Source organism: Mastigoproctus giganteus, chromosome 5 (assembly GCF_048544385.1).
Source record: "Mastigoproctus giganteus isolate SK-2022 chromosome 5, ASM4854438v1, whole genome shotgun sequence".
NCBI classification, from domain to species: Eukaryota; Metazoa; Arthropoda; class Arachnida; order Uropygi; family Thelyphonidae; genus Mastigoproctus; species Mastigoproctus giganteus.
The window spans coordinates 113,276,054-113,298,443 of NC_143579.1; the positions used below are offsets into that span (position 1 = coordinate 113,276,054).

The 22,390-nt window shown below is 37.1% G+C and overlaps 1 protein-coding gene across 1 annotated transcript in view; it reads right to left on the bottom strand.

The window, feature by feature from the left end:
• barr (non-SMC condensin I complex subunit H) overlaps nt 1–22,390 on the bottom strand; it is a 462,459-nt gene that overhangs the window by 247,630 nt on the left and 192,439 nt on the right. The window contains exon 5 of the mRNA XM_090374633.1: nt 2,612–2,735. Within this exon, the coding sequence (XP_090230759.1) occupies nt 2,612–2,735 (124 nt within the window). The remainder of the gene's footprint in view (nt 1–2,611; nt 2,736–22,390) is intronic.

Here is a 22,390-nt window from a genome sequence, read left to right on the forward strand (position 1 = left end):
TTACTATTCAATTTTTTTAGAATAAATGCTAGAAATATGAGGTGTGGATAGAAAGTTCCACTATAAGTAACTTAAAATTTAACTTAGGAATTATTTACTTTGTTCTCTTTGAAGCAGTATTCTCTTTGGGACTCCAATCGAAGCCATTCATTTCTGCTGCAAATGGGAAACAGTTCTGCACTTCCACAACCAGTATTTGTATAGCACTCAAAAAAGGAAATACCATCAGAACTAAATTGTTCTTAACTAGATTGTTTGATTAGCCTGAAAGCTAATCAAACAATCATGGAAAAATTTTTTTATAGGTATTTACTCAGCTGTATTTGTAAATTTTGCTTTTATAATTATAGTGTGTGTGTGTGTGTGTGTGTGTGTGTGTGTGTGTGTGCGCGTGTGTGCGTGCGTGTGCGTGTGTGTGTGTGTGTGTGCGTGCGTGTGTGTGCGCGCGCTTAGAGTTCCATGAAAATATAGTGATTTTACCACTTTTCACTCATTTGAAAAATTCCAGGTGTAGCTACTACCTTTCATGTAGAATGAATGTAGAAGCTAAGGGCCTCTTTCAATTGGGAACTGAGTTTCCAGCAGACATCAATGAATTCAGCACCCAATTGAAAGCTATCTGAACTGAATCCACAAAATCAATCCTGTATACTCTCCTTTTTGGGAGTTTTGCTCCAGATCATTAATCCTCTGTAACAGAGGACTGAAAGTGAATACTATACAAACGTTCTCAAACTAGCTATAAAATTTTATTCCTAACTGCGATTTCCCAGTAAGCCAGAACAAACAGCTCAATACAAGGCATATATATTATTCAGGAAGCTGTAAAACTCTAATACTGATGTCTCATATCCCAGATAAATGATTTTAAACCAGTTTTAGACACTAAGGATGCAACGGGTACTGGTTGACCACAGTCTGTTGTCAGTTCTAATACAACAGACTGTGGTCAAGCTGCATTCTACTTGCAGTGCACCGTAAGAGATTATGACCAAAAACCAGTATCCTGAATAAAAAAAAATTGTCACCCATTCTCTTCCCTGGAGTGACTGCTTTTTGTCATATTGACTTCAGAATTAGAGAAAGTGTTCCTATGGCTGCCAAAACAACAACAGCAGCAGTAGGAAAGTGCTTGTCATTCTGACCCCCTTGAATTTCATAGGGGGGGGGGGAAATCAGGCAATTCATGCTTGGTTAGTTGTATTGTAAAAAACTGAAATTATACAAAAGGCAAAAATCTCCAGTTTTCTAATGTTGCACTACCAATCCACTGATACACAAGGAGCATTTGAAAAGTTTGTGGCCCAATATGAGCAGTTTATTTGAGGAATCTGGTAGCAAGTTACTTTTCAACATAGTCCCCTTTTGAGTCAATATACTTTTGCCACCAATGTTGCATTCCAGCTGTGAATTTGTATTCCAGCTATGAATAAAATTTTCTCTTGGATCTTCAGGTATGCATCTGCTGCAAGCAATGACAGTCAGTAGGAAAAATGGATACCAGCCATATAATTTTTCAAATTAGGAAATAAGTGAAAGTGCAATGGTGCTAGATCTTGTGAATAGGGGAGAAATGGCCCAAGATTTCAAAGCCACACTCCATGCAGACAAGGCAATCACAGACTTGTAAGAAGGACCATTGTGCTGGTGGAACAAGACTTCTTTCTTTTCTGAGTCTTCCTTAACATTTTTTTAAAATTATACTAATATTTTAAATTTACTTTTTTATTATTGTAGAAGGATTGAAATTTCACACCTTTATTAAATTTGTATACAAATATTAATATCAATTTATTTATTTTACAAAAAACCTAATCCTTTTGAAAATAAATCTTGTATAATAAGTATAATTTTACTGTTATTCTTAAACAATATAAACAATAAAATATATTTAGTAAATTATACATCATTTATTAAATGATATGATTATTTAATTTAAATCAGAGAACCAACTTTTCGTCTTCCTCATTTATCCCTTCATCTTTGGTTTTCTGGAACAACTTCTCTTCACAGGTATTTCCTGAATATTGCAATCGACAAAAATTCAAGTCTAATAACAATAAGTATCTTCTTTCTCTTCTCAACCTTTGATCCACACACAGGAATAAGTATAATCACGTTTGAGGAGTTTATTAAAATAAAATTAATGGCAGAAAACATTTGTTTGGGTTGCTGAAAATGTGTATTTTCTATATGAGGAACTACTGCATTTGCAGATCAGGATCTGGTGCATGGAGCTAGATGACAAAGCTCAACAAAGAATGCATCAAAGCCTAATTCTAACAGGATGACATTATCTTGCAAGCATCCAGAGTTGCAGTAGTGGAACCTGTTCATGAATTAAGTAATTTGAAATGGACTTCAGTTGCCACAATCCAAAACCTGACTGTATAATTTCTTGGTGTGGTAATAGCTGAGGAAGGAAGACATCCTCAGGAGCATGCAGTACCTCTTATGAATATTTTTCAGATAAAAGTACAAATCAAATTTCAGATTCTTACTTATACTCATTTCTCATTTAAAGCAAAAAAACAAATAAATAAAATAAATAAAAAATCTGGATGGTCCATAGCATCAAATAATCAAATAATCTGAATATAAAATTTCTTACCAGTGCTAACACTCTTTTCTTCAGCAATTCCCAAACCACCAGCCATTTTAAATGCTTCCGCATGAACACAATCCACACGATACGCATATATTTTTGCACTAGCATCCAACTGCACACTAGCAACCTTTATTAAGAGAAATAACTTGTTAAATATATCAAAGGATAAGCAAACATTAAAAAAACACAATACAGCAGAGATGGATGAGTCTTTACAAAGAAAACTGTAGCACAAAGAACTTTCATATGGATAATAAAGTCCTCATTCTGAAAACTCTTACAGAGGTTCAAGACCCAGAACCTGCAGCTGAGGAACGACTTAAAAAACACTACAATGCAAAATGCTAACTGAACCCCCTTTGTGAATTGAGGATACATTTTCACACCTCCAGTCCATGGGAACCTCCTCTGAAATTAAAACATTCATGGAATAGCTAGTTTAGCGTTAGTTGAGGCATGTGATGCAAGAAAGCAAGCTTATACAGCATCGGTCAAAAAAAAAAAAATCCTTCCCATTTCACCCATCTGGTCACTTCAAATGTTTGTCTAGTTCAGCCTTAAACTTATTTAAGCTATCAACTTCCACAACAACAGATAGATGTCTGATCCAGCAATCAACTATCCGCTGGCTAAAGGCAAACTTCCACACATTATTCTAAAACTGTCTTTCCTCAATTTGAATTTATGCCCACTCAGATTCTTAATCTGGGCAAGTAGTATCCCATCAGCATTTGGCCTGCTCAAACTATTCAAGGCCTTATACACCTCAATCAAATCACATCACAGCTACCTAGTCCCCAGATGCTGCAGCTTGCAGAATTTAAGCCTCTCGCCAATATTTTTGCACTTCTTTGTACTCGTTCTAGTGACTCTTCATCCTTCCTAAAACGAGGCCACCAGACCTGTACACAGTACTCAAGGAATGACCTCACCATTCCCTTATACAAAGGGATAATCACCTCCTTATCTCTGCTAGCAAAATTTCTATATACCATTAACAAAACTCCATGACCTGCTCTGGCGGCTGGTCTGTATTGCTCAGAGAACTTCATATCTGACTGCACAATTACCCCCAGGTCCTTTTCATTCTACACCTCCCTCAGTGTAGTACCACACAGTTGGTACATTTCTCTTGGATCACTGCTACCCATATACAGTACTTTGCATTTCTCAAGGTTAAACTTCAGCTGCCACTTCTCAGCACATCTGCCTAACTTTTCTAGATCTTGTTGCAGTAGCATACTGTCTTTACTGTCATTCACAACCCTGTCAACCTTTGTATCATCTGCAAACTTGGACATTACGCCTGATATACCTTCATCGATATCATTGATAAAATACACAAAACAACAATGGGCTCAGCACCAAACCCTGGGGGACTCCACTAATAACATTAGTCCACGTAGAGCAGTGTCCATTTATTATTGCGATCTGCCATCTCCCGCTCAACCATCCCTTTATCTATTTTAACAACTTGCACTTAAGGCATACCTCTCCAAATTGTACAGCAAATTGTATCTAGAGCTTTCCTGAAATCCAAGTGTCAAAATGAATCCAATGATGTCAAAATTATTTTTTGCATCCAGTTCATTTATGGCCATATCCAATCAAACTGGTCAGACAAGACTTCCCCTTTAACAAACCTATGCTCTGTCTGAACTATTACTGCAGTCTTGTCTAGGTGATCCTGCAACACTTCTTTAATCACAGTGACTCCATTATTTTTCCCGAAACTAACAGGTCTATAATTATTTGTGTAATCCTTTGAACCCCCTTTGTGAATTGAGGATACATTTGTACACCTCCAGTCCATGGGGTCCTCCCCTGAATCTAAGGATGCTCCCATAATTATGGCTAAAGGTTTGCTTACTTCCTCACTGCCTCCTTCAATATAACTGTATAGATTCCATCCACCCCAGGTGCATTTTTATGTTTAACTTCAATTTCTCCTCCACTTCGCTCTCCATTATTACAAAATCATTTAGCTCCCTGTTAGAGTTAAGTAAACTTCTGTCCTCCCTTTCCTTACAGAAATCCTCATGTGTGAATGTAGATGCAAAATACTCATTCAGTTTGTCAGCTATATGAGCAGGATCATCAACCATCGAACCAACAATATTAAGTGGACCAATCTGAATCATCCCGTTCCTTCCAGATTTTATGTAAGTAAAGTCTTTGTTGTTTCTCTTTGCATCATTTGCCAAGGATTTCTTGAAATCAGCCTTCGCTTGCCTAACCTCCTTTGTGACTTGATTACAGACTAGCTTATATCTGCCATACGCTTCTGTGTCATCTGATAATTTATATGCATCCCATGCATTTTTCTTCTCTGCCACAAGTCTCAATAGTTCATCTGACATCCATTTAGATCTCAATCTTGAACAGTATTTCTTAGTTGGTTTGAAAAGCCTAGTAGCTTCCAAGATTAATTCCTTGAAGACTTCTCATTTGGTCTTCTGCTGTTTGCTGTTTTTAACAACACCAGCTGATACCACTGTATAGAATTTAAAAACTGTCTGAGACCACTGTAGTCACTTTACAAAAACACTTCCCCATCAGGCCTGGCCAACCCAAATCGTTCTGTGGGCCACCTTTGATAAACCCCAGAGGTTCACATCTGGGGAGTATGGGCTTGGCACACCCAGGGTCCTGAGCTGGATATCATCATTCTTCTCTTTCTTAGTGATTTCCTTCTACTTTACTTTACTTTATTTCACTTCTCTCTCTCTCTCTCTCTCTCTCTCTCTCTCTCTCTCTCTCTCTCTCAGGGTAACTCAGAAATTTTTTTTTGGATGAAGCATAAGGTTTCCTTGCACAATATGGCTAATAATAATAATAATAAAAACTACAATTTTTCGCAGCCAACACACAAAATAAAACCATGTTAAAAATAAAAAATCAAACTAGCTACAAATGCCATAAAAATTTATTTTATTCATTCATATTTTTATTATATATGCACATCAATGAGATATTTGCTTTTCTTTAGGATCAATCAATATTTTTAATCTAATTCAATATTGGTAGATGCACATCTTAATTCGTTTTCCAGATTTTCATCTGTTATGGAAGCTGGATTTATTTTTAATAAATTTTATTTTCAAAAAGAAAGTTACACAAATGTATATGTATCCTAACGTGCTTCAATTATTTGTGCAAAAATCTTAATTTGGGATACTTTTCCGCTGTCACATACATGTTGTAAAAGTTGATTTTGGGGTAGTGGCATAAATGTGTTTTTATTCATTGTTGCATTGTAAATCAATTACTTCCATCTGCAGAATTTCTGGTTCGAAGAAGGGAAGGAATAGTGGGGATTCGGAGAAGTACAGCTGACCTGGTGTTATATTTCTCGTTATTTATCGTGCCTAGTGCAGCTAGTGAATGATTTCCCACTGATATAAAAATATATCAGTGGGAAATCTAGTATAAAAATCATCTGGGGGGCCGCAAAAAATAATGTAGTGGGCTGCAGGTTGGCCAGGTCCGCCCTAGATGGTAGTTATCTTTAAGTATAATCACTGAGTATAATTTATGTATAATTTATGAATAATTTATTCATTCATAAAGTATAATTTATGAATAATCACTGAGGATAACACTACCCGACAAAATTTTTTTTTTTCGTCATACCTCTGGAACGAAAGTTGGTTAATCTGAACAAAATTAATGTCCTGATTATGAAAATATCAACCTTTTACTTCTGTCACATCTATATCAAAAGATACACTCATTTTTTCAAATTACTTGTTTTTATACAATATCAGGATACATGGTTGTACTTGTAATTGTTACACTCAATATATATTACTAGACATGTTTCCCACTAAATGATTTCCTTTTATACACCAGATTGCTTTCCCGTTTCATATCTCATCGTGGCAGAGTCCCAGCTACCTTGGTATCATTTTTCCATTGCAGATACGTCCTGGTGGAAGCCCTCTCCTTGTTCATCACTTATATCTGCTAAGTTTTCAGGAAAGAAATCCAGATGGGAATGAACGAAATGCATTTTCAATGACATTTGGCCACCCCATGTTCTTGTAAAATTTCAGCAAGTTTGTCACCAGTTGCCCATAGATCTCTTCTTTTCTCATTCCAAGGAATCTGTGTATCACAGCCTTGAAATATCTCCATGCAGCCAGTTCAACATCATTCAGGTTTCTTTGAAATTCTTCATCTTTTAGGAGCTTTCTTATTTGAGAACCTATGAAAATTCCTTCCTTCAGCTTTGCATGAGATAAATTTGGAAACATTTTCGGTAAATATGCGAATACTCTGCTTTCTTTATCCAGTGCCTTAGTGAAATTCTTAATCAGTCCAAGCTTGATGTGTAAAGGGGGAAGAAAAACCTTTTATGGATCAACCAATGGAACATACTTTACATTGCTTTTGCCAGGAATATATTCATCTCTCTTGTCCCAGTGTTGTACGGCAGAGTTTGGCTGTTGCACGATTATTCCACAAACACAAGAAACAACAGTATTTAGTAAAACCACCTTGCAACCCAATAAGCAGTCCAATCACTTTGAGATCACCACAAATATTCCAACCATAGTCATTGATAGGTGGAACAGGACCAGGGTATGTCTGCCAGGGGCAAAAGTTGATGATCTTGTAGAGCAGATATCATCTTTTAAGGGCACAAAAGGTGATATAGTTATACATGTTGGCACTAATGATATTAAGATTAGGAGACTGGCAGAATTACTTAACAAGTACAGGTCACTGTTGAAAAAAAGCCGGGAATTAGGGTTGAATTTGAAAGTGTCTGCAATTCTGCCCAGACGCGACAGGAGGGAGTATATGATGAGAGCCTTGTCGATCAATTCGGCTCTGGAAAGATTGTGCAAGGCTCAAGGGGTACAATTTTTTTCAGCCTGGTCTGTACTTGTTAACAAGAGAGACTGCTTCTATAGGGATGGGATACACTTAAATAGAAAGGGTGCAAGAATATTTGCTGATGCTATCGAGGCAGTGTTAGGTTGGTCGGAAAACTGCTAGCTTGGGGTGATACAAGGACTAATAGATTAACAGTTGCCACTGGCAGAGGTGAGAGTGATTCTTGCACTGCTTCTATTTGGAATGAGCAGAAGCCCGGAAAACAAGATGCAGGATATTTCAGAGATTGCTGGGAATCATTGCAGTATAAGTAAACACATTGGTTGTGTTAGAGTAGCTAAGAATAGGAACAGGTGCATGTATACTTGCGAGTACACCAATGCTAGGAGTTTGGCAAATAAATTTGATGAATTTGAGGTATTGCTCAAAACATCAAAGGCAGATACTGTTGGGATATCAGAGACGTGGTATCACACAGATATAAGGAATGCAGAACTGGAATTTGGGGAGTACAATGTGTACAGAAAGGATAGACAGGATAGGAAGGGATGAGAGGGTTATGCTATTAGTTAAGAAACACATAAAATCCAAGGAAGTGAAGCCAGTCGACATCGCTGGACAGTGCAGTGTCAAGTCAGTTTGGTGTTACATAAGCATTGGGAGATCAAAACTGAGAGTAGGAGTGTGCTATAGGACTAATGACACTGATGAGTATAATAAGAAACTGTACAGGGAAATAGAGTGGGTCAGTAAATCAGAGAGTCTTATAATGGGGGATTTTAATTTCCCAGATATTGACTGGAATTTTGGGTTGGTCACTCTCACACTAGTAAAGCTTTTGTGGATTTATTGGATGATTGTTTTCTACATTAGGAGGCAACTAGAGGTCTCGATCTGATTATCAGTAGTGATTCTATATGCGTTAAGAATCTGCAGATAAAGGAACCACTAGGTGGCAGTGATCACAGTTTGCTGAAGTGGGATTTACTCGAAGAGGTAACTACCATCAGGGGTAAAGGGAACGGTTTTTGCTTTTGTAAAAGTGACTATGGAGGTCTGAAACAGTATTTAAATTCTATACAGTGGGACCAACTGATGATGTTACCAACAGAAAATTCAAAATGGGAAGCATTCAAAGAACTTATCTTGGAGCTACTAGGCTTTACATACCAACTAAGAAATATTGTTTAAGGTTTAAGCCTAAATGGATTTCAAATGAACTAATGAGACATATGGCAGAGAAGAAAAATGCATGGGGTACATATAAATTAATGGGTGAAATGCCTATGATAGATATAAGCTGGTCTGTGACCAAGTCACAATGGAGATTAGGCAGGCAAAGGCAGATTATGAGAAATCCTTGGCAAAGGTTGCAAAGAAAAACAGAAAAGAGTTCTGTAAACTCTAGAAGAAAAGGGATGAATCAGATTGGTCCACTGGATATTGATGGTTCAACAGTTGAGGATCGTGCTCAGATGGCTAACAAACTAAACGAGTATTTTGCATCTACATTCACACATGAGGAGTTTTTCAGGAAGGGGAATGCCAGAGGTGAAGTAAACTCTGGCAGTGAGCTAGATGATTTTGTAATAACTGACAGGAAAGTGGAGGAGAAATTGTTGAGGGTAAACATAAAAAAAGGAACCCGGGGTGGATGGGATCTATCCAATTATATTAAGGGAGGCAGCAAAGGAAGTAAGCATACCCTTAGCCATAATTATGAGAGCTTCTTTGGACTCAGGGGAGTTACCCATAGACTGGATTTATTTTGTGAATGTGACCCCAAATCACAAAGGAGGATCAAATTCTGACACAAGTAATTATAGACCTGTGAGTTTAACTTCTGTTCTGACCGCAGGAAAAATAATGGAGGCACTGGTTAAAGAAGCACTGCAGGATCATCTAGACAAGACTTCAGTTATAGCTCGGACACAGCACGGTTTTGTTAAGGGAAAGTCTTGCCTGACCAATTTGGCTATGATGCAGTCACAAAAGAACTGGATGCAGGGAATAACTTTGATATTATATATCTGGATTGTTATTATTTGTTATTGTTATGTTGTTATTTGGAGCATGAGCAACTAAGGCCATATTACTCCGGGGATATGCGGTGGTCATTCCCTGACCTTTCCGCATCCTCCGTATTGGTGGGCATGGGCTTGAACCCCGGTCTAATCAAGAAGCGTGTGCTACGCACTGCTGCTCCTGCCCACCTGGCTACGGAGGCGCCTATATATATTTGGATTTTAGAAAGACTTTTGATACTTTTGCACATGAAAGACTGCTGCACAAATTGGAGCAGTGTGGCATTGGAGGCAAATTGCTGCAATGGATAAAGGGATGGTTGAGCGGGAGAAGACAGAGAGTGGTAATCAATGGACACTGCTCATCGTGGACTAATGTTATTAGTGGAGTCCCTGAGGGTTTAGTGTTGGGTCCATTATTGCTTTCTGTATTTATAAATGATATTGATGATGGTATATCAAGCATAATGTCCAAGTTTGCAGACGATACAAAGGTTGGCAGGGTTGTTAGGGACACTACTGATGCTGTGCTGCTGTAACAGGATATGGAAAGGTTGAGCAGATGGGCTGAGAGGTGGCAAATGAAGTTTAACATTGACAAATGTAAAGTACTACATATGGGAGCAACGTATCAACTCTGTGGTACTACACTGACAGTGGTAGAGAATGAAAAGAACCTGGGGGTAGTTGTGCAGGCAGATATGAAGTTCTCTGAGCAGTGCACACGGGCTGCAGGAGTAGCTCATGGTGTCTTGTCAATGATATACAAGAATTTTTCTAGCAGGGATAAGGAGGTGATTAACCCCTTATATAAGGCAATGGTCAGGCCATATCTTGAGTACTGTATACAGGTCTGGAGGCCTCATTTCAAGAAGGATGTAGAGCTGCTGAACAAGTACAGAGAAAGGCAACAAGATTAGTGAATGGAACAAAGGGTTGCTCTTACGAAGAAAGGCTTAAGTTTTGCAAATTAGTGTCTGTAATTAGCAAAACTGATAGAGGTGTACAAAGCGTTGAATGGTTTGAGCATGCTCAATGCCGATGGGATTCTTCCTCTTGCTCAGAATAATCACCTTAGAGGGCATAAATTCAAATTGAGGAAAGACAGATGTAGGATAGATGTGCGGAAATTTGCCTTTAGCCAGCGGGTGGTTGGTTGGTGGAACAGACTTCCATCCCTTTTCGTGGAAGTTGATAGCCTAAATAAATTTAAGGCTTAGCTGGACAGGTCTTTCGAACGAACGGAGGGGTGAAATGGGAGTGTGGTTTTTTTTTTTTTTTTTGGCTGATGCTGCATAAGCTTGCTTTCTTGCATCATATGCCTCTAGTAATGCTAGTGCTAATTGTAATGGATAGCAGCAGGAATCTGGGACATACTATCGTAAGTTTCTTTCACGCCAACAGCATGAACAAGAGAAATTGATGGTAAAGTATTTCCATTATGAAGCAATACTGCTTTCAAAATTAGCTTTGGTGCTTCAATGAACCAACGCCATTCAGAGGTATTGTGATCAATGTTCAGTTTGTGCATAAGACCAACGACGTCTTTGCAGACACACATGTGATTTTCCACTGCAAAATATCTTTAAGTTTGTTTGTTTATTTGGTTTTTAGGAGCATTAGCAACTAAGACCATATTGCTCCGGGATATGCGGTGGTCATTCCCTGACCTTTCCGTATCGTCTGTATTTGGTGGTGACGGGCTCGAACCCCGGTCTAATCAAGAAGCGTGTGCTATGCACTGCTGCTCCTTCCCACCTGGCTACGGAGATGCATATGTTTAAGACTCTTCATTTCGCTTATGGTATATTGTAATGTTTGTGCCTTTGGCAATTAAGTTCCACTGTTGTAGTCTGGATCTGAGTAATTCAGCCTTCTCTTTGGGTCAGCCCAAGTCTGTGACCAAGTCGCTTAATTCTTCTTGTTCAATGTAGTGTGGGGCCTTTTCTTTTTCTGGCTTGTAGTCCAAATCATGTGAAGTACATGGTTCTGCGACATCTGGTAAAACGATTTCTTCTGTACCTTCATCACTACTTCCAATACCCCAAGATTTTAGTGGGACAGGTACTGGCAGTTCTTTGCCATGTGGCACTGGCCTAATTGCTGATGGGATATTTGATGCAGTGCGTGCTCTTTTTGGTAATATCTTTTATTTTTGTCATGCAGAAATAGTAGTTGTTGAAATAATTCTTGGGCTCACACCACACCATAGGGATGGAAAAAGGTAATGCTCTTAGCTTACCTTAAGTTCTTTTGATACAACAGATATGTGGAGCCCAATTTTTTCCCTTGGTCTCCGATTTTGCAGCCGAAGTACAATGAATATGCAACTTTTGTGACATTGTATATTTTCTTCCTCTGACTTTTTGGGGTTAAGTGTCCACAAACATAGCAGACGTTGTCTGGGTGATTGACGCAAGTTCTGTGCTTTGTCTTCTCCATTTTAACAATGCATTAACCTAAAAACTGTAAAAGCAATTCAATAGTGGGATTCAGCCGGTTCGGTAGAACCGATGCCTAATTTTTTGTGGAGTTCGGCAAACCGGTTGTTAAAATGGCACTTGTAATCAGGGTTCTCTCTAAGGTGGGTGCCTGGGCAGCCACCCAATGTGGAAATCACAAATTCACATTCCTTACTCTTTTTTAACGTTCATCTATGCAAGAGCGTATTCCAAGTGCCCATAGCAATGTTCATTCCGTCCATAGGTGAAAAAAATTAGACGGAACTATGCTTGTAATATTTATTTATTCATTTCACATTTTTATTCCTCGCATTTGTTACTTAAGTAAACAAACATATAACGTAAAGAAAAAAGTGCCAAACAACCAGGGGGTGACACATTGTCATTTGTTTCAGCTTTATGTTATGCCCTAAATTCACACGAGATATCATGAGTGCGTTGGTATTCCCCGATCAATAAAAACAATAGGAAGCTAGGACACAACGAACCAATAGAAATATAGATTTCAAGGGTTATCTTATCACCCATTTCGGAAGCCATGGAAGAATGTTCTTCCATGTTGGAATCCTTATGCCAGTGTGCACATGGTAATTAAGACGTTTTTATCACAACTTTCCCATAACAAACAGGTTTGTCGTACACATTATTCTTCTCTTATTTAATCTGCATAGCCTATGCCATTTATTAATTCAGCAATAAATTTTCGTTTAGTATCGATAAAATGCAGAAAATGTATGTTCTGACTGATGTTTATCAATGGTATAAGCACAGTGCTTTGTTTATAAAAGTTTATGATATGACCACACATGGGCAGAACCAGTAAAAATATTCAAATATATAGGCACATATCCACTCCTGCTCTATAATATATTAAAATAAAACATTTTTTAAATTTTTTGCAGTAGTCCTTAAAAGGATGAAAAGGCAACAGAGTTTGACAGATTTTTTCAATAAGAAACCAAAATCAGAATTTGTTATATCAGAATTGGCCTTGGATGATACAAAACAGTCACAAGCACAACCACTCCAACTTGAAGAAAGCAGCATGTCAATTATTGAAATAAAAAATTATAAGAACTCCAAAATTGAAAAATAATCTTCCTGAATGCTGGACAGTGAAACAATATAACAATTTTAAAGAAAAATATGACGAACTGGTAATTTTTAACAAAAAGTTAGGTTGCGAGTATTGTGCAAAATATGACTTTATAAAAGAGAAAAGTGTTCATGTGTCAAAAGAATGGAAATGTTTTCAGATTGAGGCATCGGGGAAAAATAAAGAGGTACAACAAGCTTCTCTAAGGAAAAAATGAAAGAACATTTTTCATCAAAAGCTCATAACATTTGTAAAGAGAACTTAAAACAATGTGAGCAGGATTCAATAACAAAAGTAATAGATACGATGAATTAAAAATATTTAAGTGCTACTTGTAGAGTATTTAATACAGTTTACAGCCTGGCAAAAAGATGTAAACCGTTTTCAGACAGAAGATGAGACAGAAGTGCAAATTAAAAATGGATTAGATATGGGAATAGGATTAAATTCTTGTAAAACTTCTGTGAAAGTAGTTGATTTCACTGCAAAGGAAATTAAAAAAGAAATATTTAATAAAATTATTGAAAATAATCTGAAAATATGTTTGATTATTGACGAAGCTTCAACGATATCCTGCAAACCAGTTATTATACTTTCCTTAAAAGTTGGGGATTCAGTTACATCACCAACAATTTTCGTTGAACTAGTTGAATTGGAAAAACAAGATGCAGAGACAATATGTTCTTCAGTTATGGAAAGTTTAAATAATGTTGGGCTTAGTAGAACTACCTAGAAAAAAATTTAATAGGATTTTGCTCCGATGGTGCCAGCACTATGCTTGGGAGAAAATCTGGAGTGAGCATTAGGATTGCAAAAGAGTTTCCAAACATAATAATATGGTACTATTTAAATCATCGCCTCCATCTTGTTTTAGATGATTCGATAAAGGAAATAAAGCAAGTAAATCGTTTTAAAATATTTATTGATAAGATATATATTATTTTTCATCAATCCGATAAGAACCAAATTGAACTTTCCAAAATATCTGAAGAACTTGGAATTGAAATTATAAAGATTGGTAGAGTTTTGGGACCAAGATGGGCTGCCTGTAGTTTAAGGTCAACCCTAACTGTGTGGCACACTCATCCAGCACTACATCACTATTTTTATTCAAATAAAAAGTACTTAGGTATGGCTGCCTGTCTTGAAAATATATATTTTATAACTAATTTGGCATTGATGATTGATATTTTAAATGAAATTTCTCTTCTTTCAAATGCACTGCAAGCAAGAATTATAGACATAATAAAGGCTGAAAAACTCGTGATAAAATCTATTAAAGCATTTCAAATGCTTGGAAAGGAAAAGGGTCCATGTGAAAAAAAAAAGTTGATGAATGAATTACTTCATAAACCTTCAAAAATATAAAATTTGTAGAAAATCATCGATTTGTCGGGCTTCCTCAGGAAAGACTTTTAGAAAACATCGTAATGAATTTGAAAAAAAAAAAAAAAAAAAAAAAAGACTAATAGATTGCGAACATTTAACAGCAAGTTGTAGCCAATTTCAAGATAGGAATTACAATTTCTCAATTTTTTGGAGACAGATTACTGGAATATTGAAGAAGTACTAGTTCCATGGAAAGCAGCTGAAGAAAAATTGCTTGTATTTAATGACATTTTTAATTACCAAATTGATATTAATGATTATCGAGATTTCATGGAAAACATTTTAAAAAATTCCCAGAATTATGCAATTCCTGAAAGTGTTCAAAGAGCTAAAAATATTGTTAGTACAGTTGCTGTAAGTTCAGCAGAAGCGGAAAGGGATTTTTCAAAGATGAACATAATATGTTCAGAGAAGAGAAGTCACCTAACTGTTTCTAATATATCAAACACAATGATTATTAGTCTAATTGGCCTACCTCTAAAGGAATGTGATCCTACTCCTTCCAGTTATATTAAAGGAGGCAGCAAAGGAAGTAAGCAATCCGTTAGCCATAATTATGAGAGCTTCCTTGGATTCAGGGGAGTTACCCACACACTGGAGATGTGCAAATGTGACCCCAATTCACAAAGGAGGATCAAAGGGCGACACAAATAATTATAGACCTGTTAGTTTAACTTCTATTCCAGGGAAATGAATGGAGGCACTGGTTAAAGAAGCACTGCAGGATCATCTTGACAAGAATTCAGTTATAGCTCAGACACAGCATGGTTTTGTTAAGGGAAGGTCTTGCCTGACCAATTTGGTTGGATACTATGATGTAGTCACAAAAGAATTGGATGCAGGGAATAACTTTGATATTATATATTTGGATCTTAGAAAGGCTTTTGATACTGTTGCACATGGAAGACTGCTGCACAAATTGGAGCAGTGTGGCATTGGTGGCAAATTGTTGCTATGGATAAAGGGATGGTTGAGTGGCAGAAGACAGAGAATGGTAATAAATGGACACTGCTCATCGTGGACTAATGTTATTAGTGGAGTTCCTCAGGGTTCGGTGTTTGGCCCATTGTTGTTTTCTGTATTTATAAATAATATTGATGATGGCTGTTGTTGTTGTTGTTATTTGGTTTTTAGGAGCATTAGCAACTAAGGCCATATTGCTCCGGGTTATGCGTTGGTCATTCCCTGACCTTTCCGCATTCTCCGTATTTGGTGGTGACGGGCTCGAACCCCGGTCTAATCAAGAAGCGTGTGCTACACGCACTGCTGCTCCTTCCCACCTGGCTACGGAGGCGCTTGATGATGGTATATCAAGCTTAATGTCCAAGTTTGCAGACGATACAAAGGTTGGCAGGGTTGTTAAGGATACTACTGACACTTGCAACAGGATCTGGAAAGGTTGAGCAGATGGGCTGAGAGGTGGCAAATGAAGTTTAACATTGACAAATGTAAAGTACTACATACGGGAAACAGCAACCCCAGAGCAACGTATCAACTCTGTGGTACTACACTGACAGTGGTAGAGAATGAAAAGGACCTGGGGGTAATTGTGCAGGCGGATATGAAGTTCTCTGAGCAGTGCAGATGGGCTGCAAGAGTAGCTCATGGTGTCTTATCAATGATATACAGGAATTTTTCTAGCAGGGATAGAGAGGTGATTATTCCCTTGTATAAGGCAATGGTCAGGCCACACCTTGAGTACTGTATACAGGTCTGGAGGCCTCATTTCAAGAAGGATGTAGAGCTGCTGGAACGAGTACAGAGAAGGGCAACAAGGTTAGTGAACGGAATGAAGGGTTGCTCTTAGGAAGAAAGGTTAAGTTTTGCAAATTACAGTGTCTGGAGACTAGGCACCGGCGAGGTGATCTGATAGAGGTGTACAAAGCCTTGAATGGTTTGAGCATGGTCAACGCTGATGGGATACTGCCTCCTGCTCAGAATAATCACCTGAGAGGACATAAATTCAAATTGAGGAAAGACAGATGTAGGATAGATGTGCGGAAATTTGCCTTTAGCCAGCGGGTAATTGGTTGGTGGAACAGACTTCCATCTCTTGTTGTGGAAGTTGATAGCCTAAATAAATTTAAGGCTCAGCTGGACAGGTATTTCGAACGAACGGAGGGGTGAAGTGGAAGGGGGTTTTTTTTTTTTTTTTCCCCTTTTGGCTGATGCTGCATAAGCTTGCTTTCTTGCATCATATGCCTCTACTAATGCTAATGCTAACACAATGATTATTAGTCTAATTGACCTACCTCTAAAGGAATGGGATCCTACTCCTACAGTGAAAAGATGGTTAAGGATAAATCACTCAGCCGATGATGCTCGGATAAAAGTGAAGAAAATTGCAAGTGAGGACGCCAATCAAGAATCAATATGGAAATATCTTAAATAACAGTTTTACGGTTTTTTTGTCAGGTATTATTTAATATTTTTTCATTAATATTTTAAAACTCTTTCTTATAACATAATCTAGTTTTATGGACCTCTTTTATTGTTCTTATTTAAGTATTAACTGCATGAAATAATAAACTACTTTTCGGTATATAGTTTTTTTATTACTTAGAATGGTCATTAGGGCAGTGAACTGGTTATTAAATTATTTGAACCCACCACTGAAGCAATTGGTAAATTTGAACAGAAGGTGAATTCTTGTAGCGTAGTTTATCATACACTATATATTGAACAATTGAATGGTGTAATAAACTTAATAAAAATACTGACTTGTCTGGAAAAGTGCATCAAAATCAAAATATACTATATTGCAAGAACAGTAATGATGTACTTGCTTAACGTTTAGCCCAATAAACAAAACCAACCAAAAGTTAATAAATTTAAAAATTGTATTTCAAACAGTAATGATATCTGTGTATAGAATGCAGTATTTATCTATATCCTAAAACTGAGACATGATAGGAAATTTTTATGACTGATTTTAAATTCTATACATAAAATTTGACCAGAAACAACCATTAATTTGCTGGAGGTAAAAATCATGTTGGGTAGTGTAATCAGATCAAGAGTTTTTCTTCCTCTGGTTGCCCCCTCGAACATACTACTGTAGAAAACAATCATCCAATAAATCCACAAAAGTCTTGCTAGCGTGTGAATGACCAACCCACAAGTTCCAGTCAATATCTGGAAAGTTAAAATCCCCCACTACGAGACATTCAGATTTACTGGCTCACTGAATTTCTCTGCACAACTGTTTGTTGTACTCATCAGGGTCATTAAGACTACAGCACACTCCTACTCTCATTTTCCCTTTCCAGCGATTATGTCATACCGAACTGACTCAACATTGCACTGTCCACCCATGTCAACTGAATGCACTTCCTTCGAGTTTATGTGTTTCTTAACTAAAAGCTTAACCCCCTCCACCCTTCCTACCCTGTCTGTCCTTTCTGTACACATTTACTCCCCAAATTCCAACTCTGCACTGCTTATATCTGTGAGACACCATGTTTTTCTTATCCAAACAATATGTCTTTGATGTCTTGATCAGCACTTCAAATTCATCAAATTTATTTATTATAAATTTGATGAATTTAGCATTGGTGTACATGCACCTGTTCTTACTCTTAGTTACCGTAACACAGCCTATGTATTTACTTATTCCATGATCACTCCCTGCAGCTCTTGAAATCACCAGCAACTTGCTCTCTAGGATGCCGTTTGTTACAACAGAAGCAGTGCAAGAATCACTTTCACCTCTGTCTGTAGCTACTGTTAATCTATTAGTCTGCAAATCCCCCCCCCAAGCTGGCAATTTAGGGACCCACCTAACACTGCCTCGATAGCACCAGCAAATATTCTTGCACCCTTTGTATTAAAATGTATCCCATCCCTGTAGAAACAATCTTTCCCGTTAACAAGCACAGACCACGCTGGGAAAAATTCTACCCCATGAGCCTTGCACAATCTTTCCAGGGCTGAATTGATTGACAAAGCTCTCATTATATAATCCCTCCTATCGTGTCTGGGCAGAATTGCAGACACTTTCAAATTTAACCCTAACTCGCAACTTTTTTTCCAGCATTGACTTGTACTTGTTAAATAAGTCTGCAGATACTCTTAATTAGTAGTTAAATGAGTTGTAGCCAGACAGTAATTATAAACTAATGTATTATTCTGGAAGTATAACATCCTATTCCATTGAATATATCAGTTGTTGTTATTTGTTGTTATTTGGTTTTTACGAGCATTAGCAACTAAGGCCATATTGCTCCGGGGATATGCGGTGGTCATTCCCTGACCTTTCCGCATCCTCCGTATTTGGTGGTCACGGGCGGCTCGAACCCCAGTGTAATCAAGAAGCGTGTGCTACGCACTGCTGCTCTTGCCCACCTCGCTACGGAGGCGCCGAATATATCAGTGCTTTGAGAACTAATTTGAGATGTTTTCATTCACTGACCACATGGATGACAAGTTAGAAATGAAATGTTTTAGCCTGCGATACGTTTATAAAGATTCTGTTAAAAGCATTATACCTACAAAAAATTATTATGGAAAACTACAATTATTAATTACAGTTAAAATATTAAAGCCCAGTGCATAAATAAAAACAGTGCTAAAATGTTACCTCTCCACATACTATTCTGTCTTTATTAATCAAAAACGAAGTTGGTGGCAGCCTTCTAAATAATAAAGCATGCACAGTTATGTGTGAAGCCATCTAGTTTCCTGACATATGTGAAGCCATATACATAATTGGTTTTCATCTTCCAGTTTCTAAGAAGTTTAAATTTCTAGTTTTTAGTCGTGTTCGTGTTAACTTTTAAATATACAGGTACATTATTTATTATTTCAGTTATTGATCTACCAAATTTAATGATATGCACTTAAAACTGACATTAGGTGGTTTTGCATCTGTTAACCATGGCAAAATATATAGTTATTTACAAAATTAGATGAAAAAATACACAGATTAGATGAAAAAATACACAAAGTTTTGACAAATATGATTATAGATTTGATTTTTGTAATAATGACTAAACTTCTTTTAGAGATATAGGTAATAGATATAATAAAAAAAATTTTGAGATATAGGTATTTATATCTCAAAAATTGAGATATAGATAAATACCTATATCTCAAATTTTTTTTTTTTTTTTTTTTAAATAGCATTAAAGATTCAGGTGCAGTTTAGGATGTCATTGTTGTTACTGGTTATTAGGTAATTTGCTGCATATTGTGTTTGTTGATAAAAGGAGGAGTTAGGCTAGTTAAAATATGGAATTGTTCTCTCTGCGTGTATGTGGTTTTTTTTTTTTTTTTTTTTTTTTTGTAAGACAATTTGTTTGCAAAATAAGATTTAGTTTGAATTTGTCCAGTGATGTGAATTCACTGTTGGTAGACAGTTCATGCTGTTGTTGCTGTTATTTGGTTTTTAGGAGCATTAGCAACTAAGGCCATATTGCTCCGGGATATGCGGTGGTCATTCCCTGACCTTTCCGCACCCTCCGTATTTGATGGTCACGGGCTCAAACCCCGGTCTAATCAAGAAGAGTTTGCTTCGCACTGCTGCTTCTGCCCATGGAGGTGCCTGTCAGTTCATGCAAGTTGGCATGATGCACTATAGTTAACAGGTATTACACTAAAAAATTTCATTGTAAGTATGTCAATAAATGATCCTGAACTGTCAAAGTTCTTCTTTTTCCCAAAGTTTTAGGTCCATTGTAATAATAAGGATTCAGAGATGGTGGAATTCTAATCCTTCATTCCTCTTTATTTTGGGTTGTATATTTATATGTGGCAATACTGCCAATGGCTTGAAGTTATTTGAACTTCAAGCCACTGGCAGTATTGCTGGCAGCAGCCATCATTTTTATTAGTAGTAGTGGCCAATAATGCAAGAAAGCAGGGTTATAGAGTAACAAAAAAAAAAAAAAACACCATACTAACACTCCCATTTCAACTCTTCATCTCCTCTGACAGTTTATCTAGTAGTTCTTCCTTAAATTTATTAAACTGCCTATTTATAAAACACCAGATGGGAGTTTGTTCCAATAATCAAACATTCTTCCTCGATTTGAATAAATGCACCCTCGTGTGTGTATATAAGCAAGGAAAAGGATTCAATCAGAATTAAGCTTACTCTAGTCATTTCAAACCTTAAACACCTCACTCAGATCTCTTTTTAGGTGCCTAGTCTCCAGATGCTTCAGTTTGCAAAACTGAAGCGTTTCCTGGTTAGCGCACCCTTTTGCTCCCCCTCACTAATCTTGTTGCTCTTTGCTGCACCTATTTCAGCAGATCCATGTCCTTTCTAAAATGAGGCATCCAGAACTGTATGGAGTACTCAAGATATGGCATAACCTTTGCCTTATACAATGGGATAATCATCACTCCCATATCCTTGCTGTTAAAATTCCTCTTTATAACTGACAAAACTCTACGAGCTATCCTGACATCCAGTCTGCACTGGAGAACTTCATATATGACTGTACAATTATTTCCCGGTCTTTTCCATACTCCACTGCTCGAGTGTGGTACCACTCAGCTGGTAAACTAATTTGGGATTAACCATCCCCATATCTTGCATTTTTCAAAATTAAACTTCAGTTGCCATTTTTCAGCCCATCTACCTAATTTGTCTATCTTATTATATAGAGGCATACCCTGCCAACCTTTGTATCGTTTGCAAATTTTAAGTGACCGATATCACTAATAAATAGAGAGAACAATGGGTCGAGCACTGAACACCGGATGACTCTGCTCATACCCAGCTCGTTGACATAACATGTCCTAGACAATGACTCCTGCATACAAACTACTCGGACTCCCTGCTATCTGGCAGAGTACAGGCAGTGAGTTATACACTAGCTGATCTGGATGCTTCCATTTGTCAATGTTAAACTTAAACTGCCATTTCTCAGCCCACCTGTCTAATTTTTTAGATCTTATTGCAGTAGCAGACCCTGATTACTGTCATTAATTACCCTGGCAACCTTTGTATCATCTGCAACTTAGAACTCAGACGTTAAGCTTGATATACCTTTATCAGTATCATTAAAAAATATAGAAGAAAACGATGGGTCCAGCACTGAACCCTGGGAGACTCTGCTAATTAGATTAATCCATAAAGAACAGTGTCCATTAATAACCACCCTCTGTCTTATCAGAAAAACATAAAAAACACAACTCTGTCGTTTTTTTTTTTTATTAAGCTGCTCCAATCTGTACAGCTTTTATGAGTGGTATCAAAAGCTTTCCTGAAATCCAAGTATATGATATCAGAATTCTTCTTTGCATCCAGGTTCCTTTGTTACTGCATCATGGGATCCAATCAAGTCAGACAGTATTACACCTTAACAAATCCATGCTGTGACTGCAGTTTAATTGCATTCCTGTCTAGATGGACCTACATTACTTCTTTAAACAGAGACTCTACTATTTCTTTGCAAATAGAAGAAATCTAACAATTCTGTACTTATGTCACCTTTTGATCTCCCTTTGTGAGAGGGTACATTTGTACGGCTCCAGTCCATATGGACCCCTCCTTCCAAATCCAAAGATGTTCTTATAATGATGTTTAAAAGTTTGCTTACATCCTTTGTATCGGTACATAGTATCGGTAAGGGTATCCAATCCATGCGTTGGACAAGTTTTGCAGCTCCTGCGAATGCGAAGTTTTTAATTATATTTAGCCATTTCATTGACTTAATTGTTATATTAAATTATTTTCTATAAATAGCTTATATACCTAGTCAAGCTCTGTGGTTTATTTTGAATTTAGATAGTGCGATTTTGAAAGTAATTAATACCTAGTGTCTGTAGATTTACTGTTCACAACTGCCCCCATTGTTAAACGATACAACGTATACCCTGAACTAGATAGCGTAAGGTTTAACGTAAAAATAGATAGCGAGTATAGTAATATCAAGTAATCAATAATATTCACTAATCTTATTAAATTTCACAGTCAATTAAATTGTACTTTTTTAACTAAATACATATAAGGACCTAGTTT